Here is a 20,748-nt window from a genome sequence, read left to right on the forward strand (position 1 = left end):
TCTACAATTCTATCCTTGGTCAAACATAGAAATTCCATCATACACAATACCCAACATTCATATCCATAATTCTTCAAACCAACTTGTAGATGTAGCTAACCGTCCTTCCTTTGCCAAGTTTTTTAGATGTAACTAATAGTCTTGGATTAAACCCTATAAATATATCCATTCTTGAACTACTTCCCACTCATCAAAAAACCAATATTTCTTCTTCTAATTCTTCGCATTTTTTTCTCTTATTTCCCTATGGATCCCTATAGCAATACTCTTTATATGTTAGATGAAGATTATTTCGATCATGAGGATCTTATGATAGAAGCAATGGCCGTACATAGACAACAACGTGCAACTCTTGGAGCATCTTCTTCACGTCGTCCTAATTCTCAATCTCGTATGTTCATCCGACGCAATCCATTGGAAGGTCATGAACGCCTTTGGAAGGATTACTTTGCTCAACCGCCAATATATCCGCCAAACGTTTTTAGGAGGCGATTTCGAATGAATCGTGATCTTTTTTTGCGTATACATTCTGCAGTTGTCACTCATGATGATTATTTTATCCAAAAGAGAGACACCAGTGGGAGGCTTGGATTGTCCTCCCTTCAAAAGATGACCGCAGCAATTAGGATGCTCGCATATGGGGTAACAGCAGATCTTATGGATGAGTATGTAAGAATTGGAGAAAGTACTGCACGGTTGAGTATGAAGAAATTTGTAAAGGCGATCGTGTCAATCTTTGGGGGTGAGTACTTGAGGTCTCCAACCAGCAATGATATAGCAAGGTTACTAGAAGTTGGACAAAGGCGTGGATTTCCAGGAATGTTGGGTAGCATTGATTGCATGCACTGGAAATGGAAGAATTGTCCTAGTGCTTGGAAAGGTATGTACTCTGGTCACGTAAATGAACCAACTATTATTTTGGAAGCTGTTGCCTCTTATGATCTTTGGATATGGCATGCTTTTTTTGGTTTACCTGGGTCTCATAACGACATCAACGTACTTGATCGATCTTCTGTTTTTGCTGCGTTGGCCGAAGGCCGTGGTCCTCCATGCAACTATACTATCAATGGTCACGAGTACACAATGGGATATTATCTTGCTGATGGTATATATCCTTCGTGGGCAACATTAGTAAAAACAATTCCTGCTCCACATGGGAAAAAGAAAAAACATTTTGCTGCTTGCCAGGAGTCTGCAAGGAAAGATGTCGAACGTGCGTTCGGAGTACTCCAATCTAGATTTGCAATTGTGCGTGGACCTGCAAGGTATTTCCAACCTGAAGTTCTAAAAGATATTATGTACGCATGCATTATCTTGCATAATATGATTGTTGAAGATGAACGTCATCTATATCTCGGGGCTGACCAATTCAATTATGAAGCCAATGATGATACTCCATCCGAGCCAATTTCACGCGATAATATACCTGAATTCATGGAGTTCATTGCTCAACATCATCGTATTAGAGATAGAGTCACTCATTCTCAACTCCAAGCCGACCTTATCGAGCACTTATGGAATATGCATGGCTCAGCATAATATGGATTTCTTGAAAACTCAACGTCATCTTCGTTGGTGTATTGTAGTGCTCATTAAAATTCAACTTCTTTTTATGACCTCCTTTTTATTATTTTAATGTTGAGAACCTATCACTAGTTTGTTTAATTGAAGGCAGTATCACTTGTTCATCGTATTAACTTATATGGATATATATATATATATATTTATATTGAATCTAGTATATATTATATATTTTAGTAACTTTTTTTGGATATATATATATATATCCATATTTATATTGAAGAACGAACGTGTATATTAGTGAGTATAATTAACTTCTTTTTGGATAAATATATATATATATATTTATAGTCAAGGCAGTATATAAATTGTGCCTTTTATTAACTGTAATGGATAGGAAAATATTTATACTAAACAAGGCAGTTGCACAATATGCTCTTTTGGATATAATGCTCAATGACATACAGCTTTTGGATATAAAGGAAAATGACATACAGCTGCAACATCTTCTTAAATAAAAATACAAATTCAGTGGATTAAAAGCTACACATCTCGTATAAAACCAGCTTCTTACAACAAGGATTTATCTCTACACAACTCTACAAATTATTAGTGTCTAAAACTGGTACACAATATGGAATATACATCTCCTATGGATCTAATAAAACCTACAAACTATACTATTGACTGCAACTATACAGCTGCAACATTTGGAGCCAATAAACCTTCACAAATTCTGCTGCATGACATAAAAAATACAACCTCAAAACAGGAATATACAGCAATCGGAAAAGCATACAAAATCAGCCTAACTAAATGACACCATTATCTGGATATATTGTCCACAAACAGATCCAACAGACAAGTTTAAGAATACAACCTCCATTCACCAAATACTTCCAGCAATTACAAGTTGCATCACATACAAACAGATCCACAAACACTTCCAAAAAGAGGGTTCTTCACAGATTTTCTATCCACAAAACCAAGTCCAAAAACTAAACTAACATTCAGAAATTCCAATGTATTTCCATTCAAAAAAATAGAAAGTCATCCATTATCATAGTGGCTGCCCAGCCACATGCTTCATGTTGAAGTCTTGTGGCTAAGCAGCCACTACAAGCTGGAAATCAGAAAGTCATTCGGATATACCATCTTCATCACTCATTGACTCTTCCCAAATTTTTTTCTGAACTTTACGGAAGTAGGCTTGCTGCATGGCATTCATACCAGAAAGATCCTTGCCCATCATCTCAGCATCAAACTTTCTTTTATCAAGATCCAGTTGTGCACCTCTATCGCGATCAGCCTTCGTCTGCCATTCTCTTCTCTCCGCCATGAACAATCGTCTATCCTCGGTCATTGCTCCTAATGCCGTGTTGAACTCAGCATCAGATTGTTCTTGTGCCTTCCGCTTCTTCAAGCTTTCCTTTTCAGCCTTTTTTCCAGCAGGCCTTTCAACGATTTCCTCCACAACATCGCCCAGAACTTCACTTGACTGCTCATTGGAAGGCTGTCTATCAACAGGCTTTCTCCTCGTAATCAGCGTACTCATGTGTTGATGCCATTTGGGTTGGTGCCTCAAAAGATTCCAAGAATGCTCTAATGTGAAGTTCCCTCGTTCCATCTCTTTGTACAATATCTTTGCTCTTTCAATCTGAAAATTTTTTTAAGAAATAGTGTCAGCTTCTTAAATCTAAGGTAAATAGACCACATTATTAAAGGAAAATGAAACATACCTTAACTTGCTCGGTCGCACCACTCGGGTGCAATGACTCAACTTGTGCTAGATATGCACAAAACTTATTTGTGCATTTTTGAATCATGGACCAACAATTGATCAATGACCCAACCGAATGGTTCACATTATGTGGTTTCTTATATTCATGGTAAAAATCAGAAATCCGCTCCCACATTTGAGTGGATTTCTGATCAGTTCCCCGGATGGCATCAATACTAGCGTTCAGCCAACCAGAGACAAGTACGTTATCCTCCTCAACAGTGAAAGAAGCTCCTCTTTGAACTTTTTTTGTTGGAGGCCTCTTTTCACCGTGAAGGGGAGTTGGGCTGACCAAAGTATTAGAATGGGGTGTGAATGTTGGAGTGGTAATAGGACATTCTCCTCCACTTTGTAAGAGAGTGGTGAAGAATGGGTCCTCCTCCAAAAGATTGTCCATCCTTTAAAAATTACAATTTTTAAGTTGTTAGACACAACCAAATTCAGAAACAATAAACAAGGCATGAAATTCAAAAATTACTGCAATTGAAAAATATAATACCTAAACAAGACAGAACAGCTTACAGAAAAACTGTATAACAAAATCAGAAAATTCGTATAAATAAATGACTGCAAAACTGATAAAAAAAAAAGAACAAAAACAGAAGAACGGCAGCACATACAACGTATTTTGCATTAAACAAGGTCCAGCAAGACAGCTTACAGAAAAACAGTATAAAAAAATAGAAAAACAGTAGACTAACAAGCACTTATTTAAGGCCTATCAAATTCAGGTCATATATTGTTTGCAAGTTTTCCATAGACAGAAAGACAGTATAAAAATTCAGCTTACAATTTAATTGAATATGAGACTGTAATTTATTAGTGACTATAAAACTCCAATATTGCTGTGTGAATGACCTACTGTTCTCCTTGCAAACAAGCAACATTCTTAGGTTTGCTTTGTTTCAGTAAGAGTTATGTAAACCTTCTCTGTATTTATTAAGGAATGGAATAACCTGCTCTATCATATGGGGGATTAACAAAAACCTCACACAAGAACTTCCAAGATCGAATAGTGCAACTAAAAACAAAACAATTGGAAGACTCCATCAATTTTTTAATGGAAGAATCAGTTGAGGAAGCACAACTTCTAAAAGCTTATTTGTTGAAGTGCTTTCACACAATATTGACACGATGATATTAGGAACCTCTAAGTTATAAAACAGTAGATCCACAAGCAATAAAACCAAATGGGTCCTTACAAAAACAGTAGATCCACAAGCACTTTTCCAAATGGGTCCCCACAATTTAATCGACCTCTTTGAACTAACATATTGGATGTTTTATACTAATCATGCATCATGGCATCCTTTACATTACCAACCTCACCAAGTTTTAAAAATAGATGCTGCATGTTGGATTGTTCATGAGGAAAAACTCCAAACACAAACAAGAACAAACCAAATTCTTCCAAACAAAAACAAACAAGAACACAAGCATGTCATCCTTCTTTTTATCAAATCTGGGATGATCCAATTCAAATCAGTTACATCCAATTGATCTGCATGTTGGATGTAGTTTCCAATAGTAACAAACCAAAGATGATAGTCAAATCTACCCACTCACACACAAGAACAACAGACTCCAAAATATTCATCAATGGGAAAAATAAAAATTTATGAACAACAGACTCAACAGTATCACTTGCTCATCATCCCGAAGCAAATATACCACCATACACATAACCATATTCATCAATTGCTAGGGAAGAACTCCATATAACCGAGTGCATACAAAACCAATTCACACACACCCACACAAATCTTCCTATAGGCAACAATACATTACAGTTTTAGTAACTACAATACCAGAATGAGTGTGGTTGCTTGAGCCGAAGGGACTGACTGGTGAAGAAAATCTGCAAGAAATTCACAAAATCAATGACCCAACTTCAGTTGAATGCTCAGTAACCATTTATTTTTTCCACCCAAACAACCGAAAGCAAAAGCCCCAATCGGGGCTGAATGGAAATAAAAAACAGATCCAAGATTAGGGTTCAAAAAGAAAAGCAATCGGCCGAACCTGAAATCGGATGCCTTCCGCACGAATCTGATCTACTTGAAACCGGTAGAAGAAACCCCCGAATGATTCTGCACCAAGAATCCAAGGAAGAATCAAAAAAACCTTAAAAACGAGAGAAAGAGAGAAAGTGGGAGAGAAAACAAACCGGCTTCCTTTGGAGAAGAAGATCGTGTAGAGCCGAGTGTTCTTGCTGTTGAAGAATCGAATGGCTGCGAAGATTTGAAGTGGAGAGCCGAAGTGATTGGGAGAAATGAAAATGAGAGAAATGGGGAGAGAAAACGCGGGGAGGAAACGGGGAGAGAGGGAAACGAAAAGTGACCGGTAGAATGATAAAATAGACTAAAATAATGTGAAGATGAGTGCACAGTAGCACTTCATATATGAAAGACCCGATACATTTACTGTAGGTCAAAGTTACCCATTTCTGGGTTTGACTAATCCAATGCGGCATATTTTTCGTAAAATCATCTAATTTTGCATTTGGCATTGGCTTTGATGAAGCCAATGCCAATGCTCTTATGAAGGTTACGAGAGAATCCTCATTGGATTATTCAAATGCAAATATACAATTTATACAATATGACATAATTTTATATTTAATTATTTTATTCAAAATTTATTTTTATATTAGATTATCTATTTATTAGTTAAAATAATAATAAAATATTATAAATTTAATAATTTTTTTAAATTCTTTTCTATTAATTTTTTTTCCTAAATTAAGAACTTATATGAAAATACATTATAATTTTTTATTAAATAATATGGTGAAATAATGTAGGAGAAAGAATGAGAATGAGGAGGAAAAATAGAGGGAAGAGAGAGTGTGTATAAAGATATTATTTTTTATTCATTTGGATGTGAAATAGTAACAATCAAATTTAGTTATAAACTTAATTTACTGTAACTAAAAGTAAAAAATTTTGAAGTTAGATAATCTAATGTAGAGTATTTTTAAGTCTTATTAGTTAAATGTCTCATTGGATTTGCATTTACATAATCCAATGAGAATGCTTTGACATTATGATAAACATGCCAATGGAGCCTAGGCAGATTGCTAGTATGAGAGTACTAAATTCCACGATCACATAATTCCAAATGAATGAGTTATATATATATATATATATATATTGGTACCGTATTCATGTTTATCTTATGGCTGCTTATATCGCCTACACAATATGATATGTGGATTATGTAAGTTTAAAAGATATCACTTATAATTTAATATTTGAAATAAATTTACTACTTGATAGAATTGAAGAGTATAAAAAGAAGCAATTAATAATGATAAAAAAGATACTGACACAATGTTTGCTAGGTATCATATCTTTAGAAGCCTAGGAGAATCTGTAATTGCATTAGAAGATCATGTTAAAGATGGACAGATTCTACGTAACAAATATTAAAGTTATTTGAACTAGTTCCTCTCTTATTAAAAGAAAAAACAGGTATTTTAATAATAGAATTGTGAAAAAATATTCTAATGAAAGTATCAATAGTGTTTATCAGAGTCTTGTGTTGGTAAGTTAAAGAAAATTCATTGGTTAGTCCGTCAATGCTTGGAAGCTTTAGGTTGGTCTTGGTGGACTTCCCTCAAGACTTGATTTACCTATATTCCCCATGAAATAGGTATCTTTCCCTAATCTATCTATCAATTAATTCCTTATTCAAATCAAATTCAGTTAGATCTTCAATAAGTACACCTGTACAACCAAATTATTTTAATTAGGAAGATTATAATATAATAAATATTGAAAGAAACTTACAAGATTAGACAATTCCCCATGTTCCAAAAAGTATAATTTTTAAACAAGCTACATTTTCCTCTAAATTATCATTTCTTACCATTTTTTTCGATCAAAACTGTAGAGAAAACTATTAGTTTGAATAATGATTATGAATCATTACAGCCGTTAACTAAGGAAGCTATTAAGCGACATATTGAGAAAAAATATTCATTCATACATATTGGATTAGTACAAATTGCCATTAAACCACTTATAAGAATGGACTAAATGCTTCAGTATTGCTTTTCTTAAGAGATGGATGCCATTATAAGTTTCATAATTCATTACTTGGTATGGTAAAATCCAGTTTGGACCAAGACCCTGTTTAATTTAACTATTATCTTAATTATTCTCTTTCCTTGTTTGATGCTAATATATTGCGACATTGAGATGCAGGAGGATCTAAGTCAGATGATGTTGAGTTGTCAGATGGTACGTTGATGACGTTGAGATACCTTGAGTTGGCAAATTAGCACAAAGATAGCAAGCAATCGTGATCTTTTCCTAATTGGGACAATTTTGGGTGCGTTTTGATATTTTGACCATAACTTTGGCTATGGGTATTTTCACGGTGAGGGAGTGGAAAGGAGTTGCTGGTGCCGCCATTGTGCAAGGTAGCGACCGAACAGGGAGGGTCTTTCAGTTTGTGTAGAGCTGGGCGGCTTGAAGAGGCTGAGAGGGGGAGGGATGCCCACGGTGGTCTTGGTTTGTCCGTGTGTCTCCATGTAGCGCAGGACAATTATGAGAGCCTTCTGTTGATGATTGGGCTAATTTTTGCACGTTGGAGGACTAAGTCCCGAACAAAAACTTGCTCTATTTCAACTTCCTAAAACAGAGGCTCTCGATTTAGGCGTGGTGATGGTGCAATGGTTTGCGGCTATGTGTTTCCAAAACTAGAAGCTAACCTATGGTGGCTTTATGGCTAAGGAGGGCTATGACAATGGTGCAGTGGCTTAGACCTAGGTGATAGAAGGACTGAGGGAGAGAGGTTGATGATGGAGAGCTACGATGGTTGGGCACAGTTGGGCTTCGTTTTTGGTGGTTTATGGTTGGGTGTGTGATAGGTGGGGTGGTGCAGCAACTAATAACGCTGAGATGTGGCTTTGTGGATTTTTCATGGGATGAGGTGGTGGCCAGCATTGTATGGTAGACAAACAGTGGGGTTCACGCAGGTCCAAAGAGGTTGTTTCATGAGATGGAGGCTTGACGACAACAAAAAATCTACAGACCCACCGAATTGCAGCACCATACAACCAAAATAAAAATCATAAAAGAGGGAGGAGTGTAAGGGGATTTGTTGAGAGCAAAATGGTGAGAAAACCCAACTACAAAGACGTGGGAAAGATGGAAATGGGGGAGAAAATGACGGGGACGAGGAAATGTGTGTAGTGGGAGAAGAGAAACTGACTGTTGGGAGGGAGGGGAAAAAATGTTGAGATGGCTTGTGAAAAATCTTGGTTGACAGTATTCATCCATCAATATAAGTGAGGGCTAATTAATAAAATTAATGTACTATACTCTTCTAAAAAAAGATTACGTAATTTATTAAGGGAAGGTTCTGTGCAGCACCACTTCCAGCCATTTTGGCCGTGTTTTTGGTCACCAAGAGAAAACTAATTTCAAAGAACTTTTCATAAGAAAAAGCACTTCAGCACTTAGCCACAACCTTCAAATTTACTATAGAATTAATTTATTACAATCAAATTTAGAGACCCTTAATTGATAAGTATGGTGCTTAAATGATAATAAATTTTTTGTAATAATAATAATATTGATCTCCCTTGAATTGATAAGTCACGGTGCTTAAATGAGGCAACAAACCAATTGAAAAGCCGACATTACATGAGACTCGACTCCTAACTCGTAAACAAAATGGTCAAGATCTTCTATTCCCAAAAGAAACAATGCCAAGCCAATGCTCAAAAGGACTCAACCTTAAAAAGAGGACTCTTGCTGAATCTAATCTTGTTTTCTAGTCATGTAGGACTTCCATGTCAAATATTCTCTCATGAATATGCATCCGAAGGTTCCCTTATCACTTCCATGCACATAACATTGATTATATATTATACAGATAGAATCAGAAATGACTATACTACATGCTTTATGGAGATGTAGTAAGCTTACGATGAAGGGCAAAGGTAGCATAACGTACCAAATACATGATAAAGAAGAAAAGCTTGGGTTGTCGATAGACTTCATTCCCTTAAATCAATCTAGGATTTTATGAACACTTTGAGCTCGTTGCTAAAATCGGGAGGTTTCTGGTACAAAGACAAATAAAATCATCGATAGAAATTTAAATTTGAAGACCCCAAACCCAGAGGAGTAATGCTATTATTGAACCTTGAATTAGCATCATTTGGACAAACTAAATGCACCCCGCATTCTTTCACTTCTATTGGAGGACGAGAGCAGAAGCTATCCATTTTTGCTATAATTAAAATCTTAATGAAGCTTAGTTGATCCAAATTAATCGATTTGGAGCATTCCAAAAACCTTAGAGCCGGTATATACACCCATAATCCAATTGGCTTAAAGAAAGAGACTTCTAGGGAAGGAAATGTAAGGGAGTAGTAAAAATGTTCTACATAACCTGCATCCGTCTTAAAACAAAATGTAAACTTGATATGTGAAGAATAAAAAAATGATTCCTTAAATAACAAAGAAATTGAACTCCCTCATGGGGAATGGAATTGCTGATAATCACAAATAATAAAGATAGCACACCCCATCCCTTCATATTGGGGTGGGTAGTGGGGCCCCGCATCCCGCTAACCCTGGCGGGCATGGCCTAACCTCGGCCCGCATTTTATAAATATATATTTATATATATATATATATATATATTTTATAGTTTACAAATTGTATATATAAATATATATTATAATTTGTTAGACTTGTGAGCAAGAGTGTGCAATGAATTGGCATAGGAGGCCAACCATATATAGGACTCAAAGACTATCCAAGAGTCTTACTTGAGCAATATGAGACTTAGTTTTAAGTATATTCATAATTTCTTTATTAGAAATTGCTTCTAGTTGATCCCTAGCACTTTTCCAGTTGACTGACTTGACTACAAGAAGAAGAAATTCATTTGCTGCCTTGCCTTGTCTTTGAGCCGAAGAGGCAATCATGTTGCCTGGCTAGACTTGTTGAAAATAATTAAGTTCTAGTTAGGCTGGTGGAAACATACGCCCTCTAGTCCATTAGCTCTGCTTGTGGAAAATAATTGAGCACCTCAAACTTTGTATCCTTTGCGTAAGAATTGGTCTAGCTCTCTTGTCAAAACGACCATAAATCTCTAAAGAGTAAATCATGCAGCAGGTAGAACAAAAGATACACGTAGAGTTAGTTTGATTTTGCCCTTCTATCATGAATTGCTTGTTTAAAATTAGCAAATTGGAGTTGAAACATCATCCATCAACATGGCGGTCTACTCACAAGTCGTTGCTGGTTTTCCTTTCATAGTCATCGTCATTGTTTGAATAATGCATAAAGGAAGAAATTAAAACGCGTAGTATATAGAGAACAAAATGGAAGTGCAAAGATCAGTTTATCCTCCTTTCTTCGTAATCACACTAAATCATATCTACCTACACCCCCTCTTTTCAAATCATGAATAGAACCAAGTTCATCCTTTGTGATTCCAGTAGTATTTACATTATTAACAACATTCTCCCAATCAACCACGATCAAGATGCAACGGCTACAAACTCATGTATGGAAAGAAATCATCCAGCAACGACTACATGCACACCTATGGAAATAGACAATTCAACGCCTGTCCAATGGCTACAAATGCAAAATATGGCAACTTCATATTGTATATATACTAGAAGAAAAATGCTAGAACTCACGACACTTTTAAAACGCCAAATAGTACACCTTATGAAATGTCCAATTTACCTTCCTTTAAAGACACAATCTCGTGTATTTTCAGACTATCCTGGGTGTGTTTTCAGACCATTCTCACCCAGGGATGCTATCACTTTAGTTAAAAATCACTAAGTATACATACAAATAAAGATAAAAGGCTATTTTATTGAGAAATATTCTCAATCTATCTCATCTTATGATTACAACTTTATTAAATTTTAACATAAAATATAATAAATAATTCAACTTTTTTAAATTTTAAAATAATAATAATATTAAAAAATAATATTTTATTCAATTTTTAACTTTCATATAAAACATCTCATCTCATCTCACTATTCAAATAACCTCAAAATGCAAAAAAGGTAATCTCGGATTATAAAAATAAAAAATGTTTACAACTCACTTACACACGTTAGTGTAGGAGAAGTTTTTATTTTTAAAGCAATGTTACGTATAAACAATTCAACACATGTCCAACGGCCACGAAAGCAAAATATGGCATCTTCACGTTGTATATTATATATATACCAGAAGAAATAGCGCACTTCATTGGCAATGGATTCTTTATCTTCATATGTAAAATTATATGTTTTGAAGATTGATTTTGAATATAAAGAAAAATTCCTACATTGGATTATGTATTTTTTGATCAAATAATAATAAAATAATAAAGAGAGAGAAGAGAAAAAAAAGAGAGAAAAAGAGAGAAAAGAGGATTTGGGAGGAGAGAGAAAAAACAATAAAATAATGTTTGAAGAATGAAAATGACATCTTCAAAGATGAATAATCACTGTTCATAGTTATTTAAAATTATAAAGATAGATAAGCTAATGTAGGTGATTTTAAGGCAACTTTATTCAAATTTGAGAATAAAAATGAAGATGAATAAACCATTGCTAGTGCAGACACGAAATAGCGCACTTTTAATACACGAAATAGAAGACTCTGAATGCTCTCTCGTTGTGTGAGACATTTCCACATAAAGTTGGTTCCCAATTGTATTTATGGCATCTAGAGCCATTGGGAGAGTGCGAGAGTCCTACTCCTATGGCAGCCATTTCACTATCTGTCAATAACTTTTACGGTTGAACAAGGGACATTATCCCCTATGGAGAGAACAAGTCGTGGCCTTGGCTGAGAGCCAAGATCTCATGAACCACCTCACCAATTATGTTCCTCCACCCCAATATGAGTCCTCCACCGATTACTTAACAACAATCAACCACAAAGAAATCAACCCCACTTACCCGCAATGGCGGAATGAGGATCGATTGCATTGGGGTTGGATCATCGGTACACTATCTGAGGAATCATTCAGCTTAGTTGTAGGGCTTGAAACTTCCTACCAAGTTTGGCATGCTCTTCAAGATACCTATGCTCAGGAGTCCCAAGAAAGAGAATTTCAACTTACTCAGCAACTCACCTACATGCGGAAGGAGGCGTCGGTTTCGCTACATGATCATCTTAGAAATTTCGAAACCGTATGTGATAATCTAGCTGCAATTGATCACCCGGTGAGTGACAAATTGAAGGTGTTCGCCCTTCTCAATGGCCTCGGACCGAAGTACGAACCCTTCACCACCACCATGCTCAAGCCGCCAATGCCCTCTTATGCTGAGGTTGTGCCGCTGCTACAGGGGTTTGAGACACAAACCCAACTTCATGAGACCTACAACGCACAAAGTTACGTGTTTTATGGTCAAAACCCAAGGAATGGAAATTCTAAACCGAAGTACTTCTCTAAGTTCTCTTCCCGCGGACATGGCTTCTCCCAAGCCAATCATGTGTCACACCCAAATCCCTCTACTAGTGGGACACAACACACCTCTGCCCCAAATAATGTACGTGACTCTTCTCTAGAAAATACTCGCATGGAGACTTGTCAAATTTGCGGAAAAAATGGGCATATTGCGTTAAAGTGCTGGCACCGGTTTGATCACGCTCTTAAGCCCGATGACATTCCTCAAGCATTGGCTACCATGAAACTTGAAAATGGCACTCATGATGCTGAGTGATTGTACCACACTTGAAAATGGGATACTCAGGTAGCTCTGAAATTCGAGCATAGAAAGAGTAAAGGCAGCAACTATGGTCCACCATATGAGTGGAAAGTGTACAAGTACGTCCTTTTTCTAGGTTAATTTTTTATAAGGATTGTGGATGATTGTACCATATATATGTGTGTGTCTGTTTATATGCATTTATTTATGATTTTTTCTTTCATTTTGTTTGACAGCACTCTTGGTGGTAGTCATGGACTGCCAAAAGTATACTATAAATGGAGGCAAGGAGACTATTATGTTATGGTATGATCCACACAAACTGCATCTTTATCATCTCTCCATTATAACTTGTTGGTTTAACTTTTATACTTGTTTATATGCAGGTTATGGACATGCTAGGTCCCAGCTTGTGGGATGTTTGGAATACTACAAGGCAGGCGTGAATGTCCCATGCTTGTATCTTTCTTTACCTCCTATAGTGTCATAATTTTTATTGTTCTACTGTCCTGTGTTGTCTTGAAATCTTAAACTTGAGTTTGTTATAGATGGCTATTGTGGGCTTGGTTGGAGGAAAAGCTCAATTAAGTTATTTAAAGGAAAGACTTTTAAACTTTAGTAGACTAAGTATCATGCCTTCAAAGTCCCAGGTTTATAATATTTGAAAGTACACGTAGCTTTGGGTCTGACTTCAAAAGAAAATAAGGGGAAAAAAGGATGTAATTATGCAGAAAAAAGAGTCTTTAAAAGTAGGAATCGTTGGTATCCACAACTCTGATCTACCAAAACTCCTGATTTTATACCTTAAAACAATTAAAGAACATCTGTCAAATTAGCACGATTCAAATTATACTGCAAAAACCCGTGATTTAAATTCCACTGCTTATATGCTCTATTGGCGAAGAATGCTGCAGCCAGCCACAAGGTGTTTCACGAAAATATATGACTTTGAACTTTTTTGATTAGTAAACAAAGAGTTTTATTGATGATATAGGTAGACACAGCCCTAGTACACAAGACGTATACAAGAGTGGCAACCAAGCATATGAGTGTCCGGCCAGTGATACAACTAGGAACTAAAGATCACCACGACCTTTATAGGCTAACACTATAATGAAGTAGCAAAGAGCGATTTGTACTCTTCTTTTAACTGTATTTTCTTCCTGGTTTCTGAAAAAAACAAAAATGTGGTTAATAGTGGTGATATTTTCAGTTTAAGATTATAGTTTGGAGCTTGTACAGGCTTGTTGTTAGGACCCTGTAGTAAATGACCGTTGTAAATGCTACTGTGAATTGGAATGATGCTGTTGTGACAATGGAATGTAAACAGGAAGTGAAATGGATTACAAATGAATGTTGTATGAAGAAGGAATGGGAATGCACGGGAAGTGTTTGATAGAAAGCTCAAAAGAGCCACTGATTCAGAGCTACGGGTTCTTCGAGGGACCCAACCTCCATTACAGAAAAGATCAATAACCAAATATTCCAAAATGAATCTCCCTCCCCACAGTCCCTTCTCATATGCTCATGCAGAATAACAAACCATACAAATAAAAGGCTGACACGTATACGTATAGTAACTAACTATTACAAGGAGACAAAATACAATAATAAGCTAAAATTCTCTCATGATGCCAAACGATGCGTATAGCACCGATTATTGAAGCTGTGTGTTTAATCTCATTTCTCCAAATGGTGCGCTGCATCAGGTTCCTAACACTTGTTTTATGGATTCTCTTTGAAAATCAAGAAATCTTGTATTCAGGTGGTTGTCATCTTAAATAATCGTTGCCAGACAATCAATATAAAAATGTCCTATGCCATTTTGGTTATAAAATATTTAGCATCCTACTTTTGTTGATGTAATCCTTTTTGAGAAGTAATATAAATTTGATAAAAAAATGCAAAAGACTCAATCCAAGTACACAGACGTAAACAAGAAAGACACTTGTCTAGCTAGTTGATCTTCAACTGTTAATCTTGAACTGTTATAAAATTGCAATTTTTTTCTATATATCTTGAAAAAGTGAAATGATGATCCACCATTCATTCCTGCCTACACCCACCCATATAAAAAGGAGGGGTGGGGGTGATGGAAATCTTGTCCACGCTTTTTTAGGGTGCACCTGTGATAGGCAAAGATCTCAACATATTTTAGCTTGTACAAATGAAGATAATTTGGTCAATTCGTTTTGGGGAATATTTTATGTTTGGTTTTTCACCTTATTTACATTTTTCCTTATTTTTTTTCTTTGTAATTTGTGTTTGTGGGCTAAGACTCGTGTACTGAATGATGATAATTTTCTGATTTGTATTAGCCTTCTTTTTTCTGCTTTCTAGAGTGTAATAGGTATTTCCTTTGTATACGTCCTGTGTACTTGAGCTTTGCCTATTCTTGGTAATAAAATTTCTTATTAATTATATAAAAAAAAATACATTTGTTTGTGTTCACCTACACACTTGAGCTTGTGTTTTCTGGGTGTCTTATTTTAGTTTCTTTTGTTTTTCTGGCCACAATTACTAGAGTAAGCTACTTCAATTTTGATTGTTGTTAAATGCATCTCTTGAACATGAATTTTGTTTAGAGTGTAATATTGTTTTTCTTTATTTTAGAAGTATATGTTATTGGTCTAACAATGTTTCTTCTTCCTCTCTTCATTCCTTGTCTGCCAAAATGTATGCCTTGTTTCTAAATCTTTCACACAATGATATATACACACTGGATGTCCTCAGAAATGGTTGCTTGTATAGCAGTTGAGTCCTTATCAATTCAAGAGAAGATGCATGCAAGAGGGTATGTGATTGTAATAGTTTTTCTTGACTTTGTAAGGTTCGGTTGCCGCTTTTATTTTTATTTAAAAAAAAAAATTTATGCTGGCAATGCTACATCAAATAGCTTTGTTTCATGGTCCTTTTATTGTGAAATATTGAATCTCCATAATAAGTAATCATGTATCTATTTGATACTAGTTATGTCCATGGTGATGTCAATCCAGAGAACTTTTTACTAGGGCAGCCATCTTCACCACAAGAGAAGTTGTTTCTTGTTGACCTTGGATTAGGCGAGTAAATTTCATGTAATTATTACACACTCAAATTAATTTATTCTACACATTTTCTTACGTTGTCATTATCAATACATGATTGCAGCAATAAAGTGGAGAGATGGCTCTAATGGACAACATGTTGAATATGATCAACGTCCTGGTATGTTTAGGTGAATGAATCTTTTGGTCATTAGGGCGTGAGCGGAAGATGCAGCCATGAAAAGCAAGAGGTTTTGCCCTTCTATCATGAATTGCTTGTTTAAAATTAGCAAATTGGAATTGAAACATCATCCATCAACATGGCCATCTACTCACAAGTTGTCGACCGTTTTCTTTTCATTGTCATCGTTTTTGAATAATGCATAAAGGAAGAAATTAAAACACGTAGTTTATAGATCATAGCACAAGATTTCAAAATCCACATCATAATGCAACCACGTAATCAATATTGTTGGGAAAACTTTTCACAAAAGAGCAAAATGGAAGTGCAATGATAAGTTTATCCTTCTTACTTCGTAATCATACTTAATCATATCTACCTACACCTTCTCTTTCCAAATCATGAATAGAACCAAGTTAATCCTTTGTGATTCCAGTAGTATTTACATTATTAACAATATTCACCCAATCAACCAAGATCAAGATGCAATGGCTATAGACTCATGTATGGAAATAAATCATCCAACAACATACGGCAACATGCACACCTATGGAAATAAAAAATTCAACACATGTCCAACGGCTACAAATACAAAATATGGCGACTTCATCCTAAGCATCGAATCGTGCTGTATTACATTTATAATATTATATCCCGTAATTAAATCCTTCCCTTTGTAACATTCACTACTTTTTGTACATAGACTACATATTGTACATATATTAGAAGACTCAAATTCTCAATACTCTCACGTTGTGTGAGAGATTTCCACATACATAAATGCTATTTCACCTGAATAAAGCTCCCGACAATTTCTTCGGAAGACAAAAAAATTTATTTTTTTATTTTATTTTTTACTTAGTGATTAAGGAAGTGTTTTTTTAGTGATGTTGTGAATTTTTTATTTAAAAAAATATTTAAAAATATAAAAAAATGAATGCAAAAAAATTAAAAAAAGTAAAAAAAAAAAATTCTGTGTTTGGTGGCTTCTCGGGCTGCATCCCCCAAGGGATGTACCAGTGCTCTTACACATACAGTTGGTTCACAATTGTCTTTAAGGCATCTAGAGACGTTGTGAGAGCAAGAGAGTCCTACTCCCATGGCAGCGACTTCACTATCTATCAATAACTTTTACGGTTGAACCAAGGAAATTATCCCCTATGGAGAGAACAAGTCGTGGCCTTGGCTGAGAGCCAAGACATCATGAACCACCTCATCAATTCTATTCCTCCACCCCAGTATGATTCCTCCACCGATGACTTAACAACAATCACCCACAAAGAAATTAGCCCCACTTACCTACAATGGTGGAAGGTGGATTGATTACTTCGGGGTTAGATCATCGGTACATTGTCCGAGGAATCATTCGGCTTAGTTGTAGGGCTTGAAACTTCCTACCAAGTTTGGCACGCTCTTCAAGAGGCCTATGCTTAGTGAAATGATGATCCACCCTTCATTCCTGCCCTACACCCACCCATATAAAAAGGAGGGGGTGGAGGTGATGGAAATCTTGTCCACACTTCTCAACATATTTTAGCTTGCTACAAATGTAGATAATTTGGTCAATTCGTTAAGGGGAATATTTTATGTTTGGTTTTTCACCTTATTTACATTTCACCTTATTTTTTCTATAGTAATTTGTGTTTGTGGGCAAAGACTCTTGTACTGAATGATGATAATTTTCTGATTTGTATTGGCCTTCTTTTTTCTGCTTTCTAGAGTGTAGTAGGTATTTCCTTTGTATACATCTTGTATACTCGGGATTTGCCTATTTGTGTTAATAAAATTTCTTATTAATTATCAAAAAAAATTTAATTTACATTTGTTTGTGTTCGCCTACACACTTGAGCTTGTGTTTTATGTGTGTCTTATTTTAGTTTCTTTTGTTTTTCTGGCCACAATTACTAGAGTAAGCTACTTCAATTTTGATTGTTGTTAAATGCATCTTTTGAACATGAATTTTGTTTAGAGTCTAACATTGTTTTTCTTTATTTTAGAAGTATATGTTATTGGTCTAACAATGTTTCTTCCTCCTCTCTTCATTCCTTGTCTGCCAAAATGTTATATGCCTTGTTTCTAAATCTTTCACACAATGATATATACACACAGGAGGTCCTCAGAAATGGTTGCTTGTATAGCAGTTGAGTCCTTATCAATTCTAGAGAAGATGCATGCAAGAGGGTATGCGATTGTAGTAGTTTTTCTCGACTTTGTAAGGTTTGGTGGCCGCTTTTGTATTTTAAAAAAAAATTATGTTGGCAATGTTGCATCAAATAGCTTTGTTTGATGGTCATTTTATTGTGAAATATTGAATCTCCATAATTAGTAATCATGTATCTGTTTGATACTAGTTATGCCCATGGTGATGTCAAGCCCGAGAACTTTTTACATGAGTCTTGGGCAGCCATCTTCACCACAAGAGAAGAATTTGTTTCTTGTTGACCTTGGTTTAGGCGAGTAAATTTCATGTAATTATTACACACTCAAATTAACTTATTCTACATATTTTATTACGTTGTTATTATCAATTCGTGATTGCAGTAGCAAAGTGGAGAGATAGCTCTAATTGACAACATGTTGAATATGATCAATGTCCTGATATGTTTAGGTGAATGAATCTTTTTGTCATTAGGCTACTGGTTTGCAATACAACTATTTTACAGATGGTCTTGATACCTTTTCTTCTCTGTGCTAGAGGAACCGTTCGATATGCTAGTGTTCACGCTCACCTGGGAAGAACTGCTAGTAGAAGAGATGATCTTGAGTTTCTTGCATATACGCTCATCTTTCTCCATCGAGGCAGGATGCCTTGGCAAGGCTCTCAGGTACTAACACATATACCATGGGTTTAGAGTATTTGTTGTTGTCTTTGGAGTTACTTTTGGGACTGTTTTGAATTCTTTATTTCTGTCCATTTTTCCCTGATAGGGAGATAACAAATCATTTCTAGTTTGCAAAAAAAAAATGGCAACCTCTCCTGAAATGGTATGTTGCTTCTGCCCGCCAACCTCTCTCTCTCTCTCTCTCTCACACACACACACACACTCAATTAAACACCACCCCTCTGGCGGGCAGAGAAACTAATAGAGTTTCAGCAAGTCCAAATATGCATTAGAAATTTAAGACTCAGAAGATTTATTAATTGAATAATTATAAAAAAAAGTATTAATTGAATAATCTGTTGAAAAGAGTGCATGGTTTTGACTGGGTATTGGAATCACGTCACTAGCCTAAACTCGGTTGGTTCTCTTTCTGGGAGTTTTGCTAAATTATCAATAAGTCATTCAATATCAGCTACTAAATGTGACATCATATATTAGCATTAGTGAGCAAGAGTCAATCGGCTAGTGCTTCTGCCAAGTGGCCAATTTATGTAGATGAAACAATTCTCTAGCATCCTTGAATGTGAATGGCAGGATGATCACATAGTTCAGTATTTCTAGAATTACTTATTGAACAATTCAATGTTTTTAATTCTTTTGGCTTATTGGAAGGGGTGGCTTGAGAACAAACACACTGAGATATTGTGGAAAGCAATGGAGAAGTTTTGAGGATACCCAATGCAACATCGAAGACCTCCGGGCTGTTCTTTTTATCAATCTACTATTTGATGGCAGCCAAACTTTGTCTCTCTAGCTTTACTCTCTATGTTCTTCTCTCTCTATCTCACTAGGTGTATTTTTTGGATAACTTCATGTACTTCAATTATGCCGTCCGCTCTTTTCTTGGTCATTAATGAAATAATCTTACAAAAAATAGTATTAGTGTGGTTGAAAAAAGGACTTAAGTCTAACAATTACAATAATTGAGGCTAGGGCTGAGAATCGGACGGTCCGGACCGGATAAACCGGCCGGACCCATCCAATTTTCAAGGGACCGAAGGAGTTCGGTCCGGTCCCGGTTCAGGGGTTTTTCACCCCAGACCGGACCGGACCGAATGGAAATTAAAAAAAAATTATTATTTATATATATTATTTATATAATAGTTGTATATAATTAATTATATAATTATATATGGTATAAAAAAAATATTAATAGTCTAATATAGACTATAGTTATACTAATATAGTTATACTAAATCACTATAACTAATACTTCAACAATAGCTATAGTGCCCTTCAAAAAAAAAAAAAAAAAAAAAAAAAAAAAAAGAAAAAAACAATAGCTATAGTGACCTATACTAATAGTCTACTATTAATACTAATATACTATTATGTAATTTATATAGTTATACTAATCACTATAATTAATATTATGTATAGCTATATAGTCTACTATTATATAGTTATACTAATCACTATGATTAAAACTAATATATAGCTATACAATATACTTATATAGTTGTACTAATACTATTAGTTTATTATATAGTCTAAGACTCTCAATTCTAATATAGGCTATATAGTTATAACTAATACTAATATTTATATTAATACTAATAATGTAGAATATAGTTATACTAACTAACTGATTCAACATAACTAATATTACTAATATAATATAGCCAAATTGAATTACTAATAGTCTAATACTAGTACAATTATAT

General features: G+C 35.3%; 2 protein-coding genes and 1 long non-coding RNA gene across 3 annotated transcripts; 2 read left to right on the top strand and 1 right to left on the bottom strand.

Annotated features, from left to right (window-relative positions):
- The first annotated feature begins 203 nt into the window (after positions 1-203).
- Positions 204-1,636, top strand: LOC122293939. The gene is made up of 2 exons (XM_043102405.1): positions 204-880; positions 1,037-1,636. The coding sequence occupies exons 1-2, from the start codon at positions 247-249 to the stop codon at positions 1,537-1,539; spliced, it is 1,137 nt and encodes a 378-aa protein (XP_042958339.1). The 5' UTR covers positions 204-246; the 3' UTR covers positions 1,540-1,636.
- An 854-nt stretch (positions 1,637-2,490) lies between these two features.
- Positions 2,491-5,377, bottom strand: LOC122293945. The gene is made up of 3 exons (XM_043102414.1): positions 5,324-5,377; positions 5,110-5,159; positions 2,491-3,178 (listed from the first exon to the last, which is right to left on the bottom strand). Exon 3 carries the CDS (start codon positions 3,146-3,148, stop codon positions 2,660-2,662), a length of 489 nt encoding a protein of 162 aa, XP_042958348.1. The 5' UTR covers positions 3,149-3,178; positions 5,110-5,159; positions 5,324-5,377; the 3' UTR covers positions 2,491-2,659.
- A 6,493-nt stretch (positions 5,378-11,870) lies between these two features.
- On the top strand, positions 11,871-20,006 carry LOC122293948. The gene is made up of 7 exons (XR_006237408.1): positions 11,871-13,114; positions 13,232-13,301; positions 13,382-15,789; positions 15,966-15,981; positions 18,315-18,810; positions 18,898-19,027; positions 19,697-20,006. It is a non-coding gene; the product is annotated as an uncharacterized LOC122293948 (long non-coding RNA).
- The last annotated feature ends 742 nt before the right edge of the window (positions 20,007-20,748 follow it).

The sequence above is a fragment of the Carya illinoinensis genome, chromosome 14, assembly GCF_018687715.1.
Source record: "Carya illinoinensis cultivar Pawnee chromosome 14, C.illinoinensisPawnee_v1, whole genome shotgun sequence".
Taxonomy (NCBI): Eukaryota; Viridiplantae; Streptophyta; class Magnoliopsida; order Fagales; family Juglandaceae; genus Carya; species Carya illinoinensis.

Excerpts from the sequence above, each read along its gene's own strand:
- LOC122293939 (XM_043102405.1), top strand. The coding sequence starts at position 247 with ATGGATCCCTATAGCAATACTCTTTATATGTTAGATGAAGATTATTTC. Across the intron at positions 881-1,036 it reads TTGTCCTAGTGCTTGGAAAG|GCCGTGGTCCTCCATGCAAC; the intron begins GTATGTACTCTG and ends CGTTGGCCGAAG.
- LOC122293945 (XM_043102414.1), bottom strand. The coding sequence starts at position 3,148 with ATGGAACGAGGGAACTTCACATTAGAGCATTCTTGGAATCTTTTGAGG.